Below are 5,473 nucleotides of genomic sequence, written 5' to 3' on the forward strand. Positions count from 1 at the left end.
GAGGAAAAACCGCATTTACACACTCCCTTCACCCTGTCCCCAGGAAATATCAAGGACTTTGAAGCGAGGCTGGGAGCTAAACAACCAAGTGGGAGAAACAAACAAACCCATAAAGACGGCTTCATGTTATTTGTAATGCGTTGGCATAAGTTTTGTTTTTTTCCCTCCCCTCCCCCTTTCTTGAAGAAAGGCATTAAATTCGTCCTTGAACGGAAATTTCAGAAGGAAACCATAAGGTATTTAAGCAAGAATAAAAGGACATCTGCTTAGGTGTCTGGAAGCAGGACAGTGGGTGAGGCAAGAGAGAAACACACCACGGTGTGAATATAGCCAAGTATTCCATTTATTAACAAAATAAGTCTTACCAAGGGAGAGCTCTATTCATCCCCAACAGGCCCCACAGCCCCCGCACTGCTGCATAAGACCAGGAGGGAGGGTAGGTGTGGGGAGAAGACCCAGGGGTGGAGTCTTCAATCCCAGTCACTGAGGGAGCCCACGGAAGCCCACGGCCAACTTTGGGGATTCTGTTGGGTCAGGCCTGGGAAGGGGGTGATGGGGCTACTGTGATCTGTGTACTCCCTGCCCCCCCAACTGTCCCCTAATGGAGCTAACAAGGTTGTACTGCCCTCTGATGTTGCCACTGGTCTGCTTTGGAAGGATCTAGCAAGCATCACTGACCCTACCCCTATCAGGAGAGGGATCCCAACAATGGAGAGAAAAACAAGACTATAAATGCACTTTGCAAAATATAAAGAGCAACGTTTTACACCAGCAGGGCCTTCTAGGACTTTTGATTGAATAAGACTAGCCGTACAAGTCCCCCACCAGCAGGCAGTGGGACTACCGGGTGTTTGGGGCCACCAAGCATCTGAAAGGTAAAAAGGCTGTCAGAGGCCTTAGGGCCTCTCTTTCAGGGCAGAGCCTGCTGGCGGGGTCAGGGCTCTCAGTGCTCAGAGCAAGCTAGAGGAGCAAGGCTCTAATTTTGGGGGCCAGGGTGCAGACCAAGGACCCCAGGAGGAGAGGGTTGCAGGGGAGGAATCACAGAGCAGAGTTCTGGGTCAATAGAACACAAGACCTCTTGCCACCAAGGCGGATCCCTAGACCCCCCAAACGCGTTACAAAAAATATCTCCTCTCTGTTACTTGTACAAAGGATAAAACAGAACCTCAAACAAGAAGAACTGAAGGGGAACGAGGGGAAAAGAGAAGGGGCAAATGTCGTTTTAACGGTTAGGAAGCATGCAAGAAACTCCCCACGAAGGGAAAACAAATAGAAGAACCCCAGAACCCCAACTCTCCCTCCTCCCCCTAAAACCAAACCAATCCAAAAAAAAAAAAAAAAAAAAAAAGCAAAAGGAAAATAAACCACTTACATCTAAGAAAAAGGAAAGAAAAATAAAAGAAAGGAAGAGGGGCGGGGAACATGTAGTTATTTGTGTGATTAATATTATTATTTGGGGAACACAGACTTTTTGCATACCATTGACTCGTGTGGGCCGTTAATGCACTTATATTCCCAGCTTGTAAGCTAACATTATAGTAAATAAATACACAGTCCGGTGGGGAGGGTCTGGGCAGGGAATCCCGGCAGGGACAAGCAGTAGTGGAGGTTGCAGCGGCGAGGCGGCCGGGGGGTGGGGAAGGGAGGCGGAGGGTGGGGGGTGGGGGGGAAGGAGAGGAGGGTTGGGTGGGAGCAAGAGCTGTAGTTACTGGTATCCGAGTGCGGAGGCTGAGGCTAGTCTCTGTCCGTACAGCGCATACGGTGAGTAGTAGGGTCCGGCTGTGGGGAGGGACGGCACGGCCAGGCCCCCGGCTGTGGATAAGTGGCTCTTGCCATAGGGGTGGTACCGGCTTAGCCCCAAAGTGTGTGGACTCCGCAAAGACAGCGACCCGGGGCTGCCCGGGGCGGTGGGCGGGGGGAGGTGCAGATGGCAGGAGGCTGCAGCTGCGGCGGCTGCGGCGGCGCTGCCCAGGCCGGAAGCCCCGGGGTAGGCGGCCAGAAGTTTCTCCGCGCCGGGCAGGGCCGTGTGAGTCCGTAGGTGGCTGAGCAGCTCCTCCGAGGTGGCGAAGCGCTTGTCACACGGCCCGCTGGCCGCCACCCAGTTGCAGCTGTGTGGCAGCGGTTCGTTCTGCAGCATGAAGCCGTAGGTGTAGAGCGGGTGGCCGGGGAGCGCGGCCTGAGCGGCGCTGGAGGAGAGCGCAGCGGGCTGTAGCGGGTGCCCGGGGTACACCAGTGGGTAGCCCCCGGCCTTCAGGCTGGGCCCGGCGGGGTCGTGCGCGCTGCAAGTGGAGCAGCTGGAGCCGCCGAGGTGCGAGGCGCTGTGGTAACCTCCCAGGCAGTAGGGGTCACGGCATAATCCCTGCAGGAAGGAGGGCGGGGAGGCCCCGGTGAGCGGGCTGGAGCTGGGGGGCTTGCCGGGTGGCAAGCCCAGGCCCCCCGACAGCTGGCCTCCCACGAGGCCAGACTTGCTGGGATCCAGGCCAGGCACGAACTGAGACGGGTAGCCGGCGTAGGCGCCCACGATTGAGCCGTGGTAGCCGATGCTGGAGGGTGGCAGCGGGAACACCGAGTGGCCCGGTTTGTAGGGTGACACCGGCGCCACGTGGCCGGCCCCCACCAGCGCCGAGGGCGGCTCGGACTTGCGCCCAGAGGCCCCAGCCTCCGCACCACCCCCGTGTACGCCGGGCTCCCCACCGCTGCCACGGCTCACAGCCGCAGCCTCCGGGCTGGGCTTGGGCTCCTGGTCTTTCTTGTCCAGCTCCCCGCCGCCACCCCCGCCGCCGTTCTTGCAGTCAGAGTGGTGTGGGGAGCCGCCCCGGGAGCCACCGGGCGAGGACGAGGACGACGACGCAGAGACGGGCGCTCCATGCGGGGGAAAGGGCGTGCAGGCGGCGCTGGGGACCCTGAAGCCCGCCTTGTCTCCCGGGGACAAGGAAGATGAGGAAGAGGTGGAGGACACGGAGGAGGAGCCGCTGTCTTTGCGGGAGTCGCCGCCGCCGGAGCCCTTGGAGTAGGGCTTGAAGCTGGACTTGTCCTCGGCTGGGGAGTCCCCCAGCTGCTTGAGGGCCGCAGACGCGGAGGCGGCACCCGTGGCGGAGCGGCCAGGGTCCTTCTCCCCTCCCAGCCCGTTGGCGGCCGCCGCTACCGAGTTGAGCTTGGACGAGGGCGGCGGGTCGGGCTTGCCGATCTGCGAGCAAGTCTGGGCCAGCAGCGCCAATGGACTCTTCTTGGCGTCCAGCTGTGGGAGACAGCGGCAAGGGGAGGGAGAAGGGGGTGAGACTACGAAACTGACGGAGCAAGTGGGGTGCCTGGGGAGCAGGGTGGGCGCGGAGGGCCCGGGCGGCGGCGCGACGGGGCGGGAAGGCCTGGGGAGAGGGTCTGAGAGTGCGGGCGGGGCGGGGCGGGGCAGCTGAGCAGAACTGCGCGCGCAGGGCCCGGGGTGGGGTCCCTCGATCCACCGCGTCCCAGAGTGCGGCACGGGCCGGGGGGAATGGGGCAGTGGAAGTGGTCCACCAGAGGCCGCCGCGGGAGCAGGTGACTGCTGTGGAATCGGGGCTGGGGGAGGGGCTGTGACTCGCCCCCTACCCTCTAATTTCCCCCTCCTCAGTGCCCAGGAAAAAACTTATTCCTTCAGTTTGGGGAACTTCGCTTGGGACGGGTTTCTGGCGGTGGCGCCGCGAGGCAGGAGCCGGGCGAAGCGCCTTCTGAAGCTAGGGGCTGCAGTTGGCGCTCTCCTTGTAGCCCCTCCCTCCCGGGGAGGGCACGCAGGGAAGTGGGAGGAAGAAAGACCTGGGATCGGGAGTGCCTGGGCGTAGAGCGCTCTAACCGGATGGGACAGAGGCGGAGTGGGACGGGGGCGATGCGGCTCCAAAGACACCAGACCGGGGTGGGGTGTGTGTGTGTGTGTGTGTGTGTGTGTGTGTGTGTGTGTGTGTGTGTTGGCGCGGGGAGGTGGGGGCAGGAAAGGCAGAGATCATCTCTAGCCTGAAAACTGGGTGCCACAGGAAAAGTAAAGGACCCAGCGGAGACTCCAAGAGCAAACCCAGTCCAAAATACGTAGCTCCGAAAGGCGAGTGTGGACTGGGAAACCTTCCACGGAGAAGCCTGGGGAGAACTGGGTGGACTCCGATCCCTGTTCCCTCGGTCCCTCCTCACCCCGTGTGCCGGCGTGGCCGGACCTGGGCGTCGCACCGAGCCCCGGGGCGCAGGGAGTAGGGCCGTGGGCCCCGCAGTGTTGGGCGGAATGGGGCCGGCAGCGACCAGGAGACTGACCTCAATGGGGCTGACGGGGGTGGAGGACAGCGGCTGCAGGTACTCCGGGTGCAGGAGGTGGCCGGTGTGAGCGCTCAGCATCTTCAGAACCCTGATTGGAAGCCGGTTCGCCTGGCGCAGGGGGTCCGCCGGGGGCAAGAGGGACACCGCCGCCGGCACCGCCGGCCTCTTCCCGCCGCCGCCGCTGCCGCTGCCGCTGCTTTCGGGTGTCCTTGGGTTAGATCCAGCGGGCGAATCGCTCATTTGGAGGAGGCAGCGCCACTGGGGGGGCGGGGAGGGAGGGGGAGCACCGGGGAGGAGAGCTCCCGGGGCGGGTGGGCTCGCTCCGCAGCGTCGAGCGCGGTGCAGCAGCCGCTGCACCTCCACCCCTCCTCCACCGCCGCCGCCGCCGCCGCTAGCCCCGGCGAGCAACACAAAAACCTTCGCCTTCCCAGAGTCGCACGTCAAATAGCCGCGATCGGCAGCCACACTTCAAAGGGATCGCCGCGCCCGCCCAATCGCAGCTCTCGCCGGGACCCCGGGGCGGGGAGAGCGGCGGGCGGAGGCCGGCGCCGCCGGTGGGAGGGGAGAGCCTTAAAGGGGCCTCGCCCGCGCGCCGCCGCCGCCTCGGCCTTTACCTCCCGATGTACTCCTCCCTTCCCCCCCCCCCCCCCCCCCCCGCTGGACCGCCCTTACCCCGGGGTCCCGTAGAGGACGAGACTCCTCCGGGCCCCCGGGCTCTGCACCCTACCTTCCGCTGGCTTTCCTGTCTTTCCCCTCCCTTCACGCTGCCAGGGTTGGGGGAGGTGGTGCTGGCCGGGTCAGTCACCCGCCGGCCGAGAGTGTCTGGGGTGGGGCGGACTGAGGTGGGGTGGGGGGCAGGAGCGCCGGGCGCTGGCTCTGCCGCTGCCGAGTCCCAGACGTTCTAGGAGGCCGCCTGGGGGCGGGCCGCAGCTCCTGAGCCCCGGCCTAGCTCCGGCCCTGCTCGGGCTCTGCTCCGGCTCAGCTCCGGCTCAGCTCCGGCACTGCCCCGGTCCAGCTCTCTTTCCCTAATTGGCTTCTCCCTGTTGTGCTCATTTGGAAGCGCCCGAGCCTTGCAGGCGTCCACAGCTCTCGGGACGCGGCGTAGCCGCTCCAACTACTTTGAGCCTCTCCGGTTCGAAGCCTGCAAGTTTGAGGACTCCCTTTCGGGGTGAGATGGTCGCGACGAAGCGCGGTATTC

The 5,473-nt window shown here is 63.5% G+C and overlaps 1 protein-coding gene across 1 annotated transcript; it reads right to left on the bottom strand.

Moving 5' to 3' along the window:
• Positions 1-321: 321 nt before the first annotated feature.
• ZNF703 (zinc finger protein 703) lies at positions 322-4,841 on the bottom strand. Its single transcript, XM_019440805.2, has 2 exons — positions 4,273-4,841; positions 322-3,238 (listed from the first exon to the last, which is right to left on the bottom strand). The coding sequence occupies exons 1-2, from the start codon at positions 4,513-4,515 to the stop codon at positions 1,706-1,708; spliced, it is 1,776 nt and encodes a 591-aa protein (XP_019296350.1). The 5' UTR covers positions 4,516-4,841; the 3' UTR covers positions 322-1,705.
• Positions 4,842-5,473: the final 632 nt, after the last annotated feature.

Source organism: Panthera pardus, unplaced genomic scaffold (assembly GCF_024362965.1).
Source record: "Panthera pardus isolate Hobbes unplaced genomic scaffold, ASM2436296v1 HiC_scaffold_13, whole genome shotgun sequence".
Classification (NCBI taxonomy): Eukaryota; Metazoa; Chordata; class Mammalia; order Carnivora; family Felidae; genus Panthera; species Panthera pardus.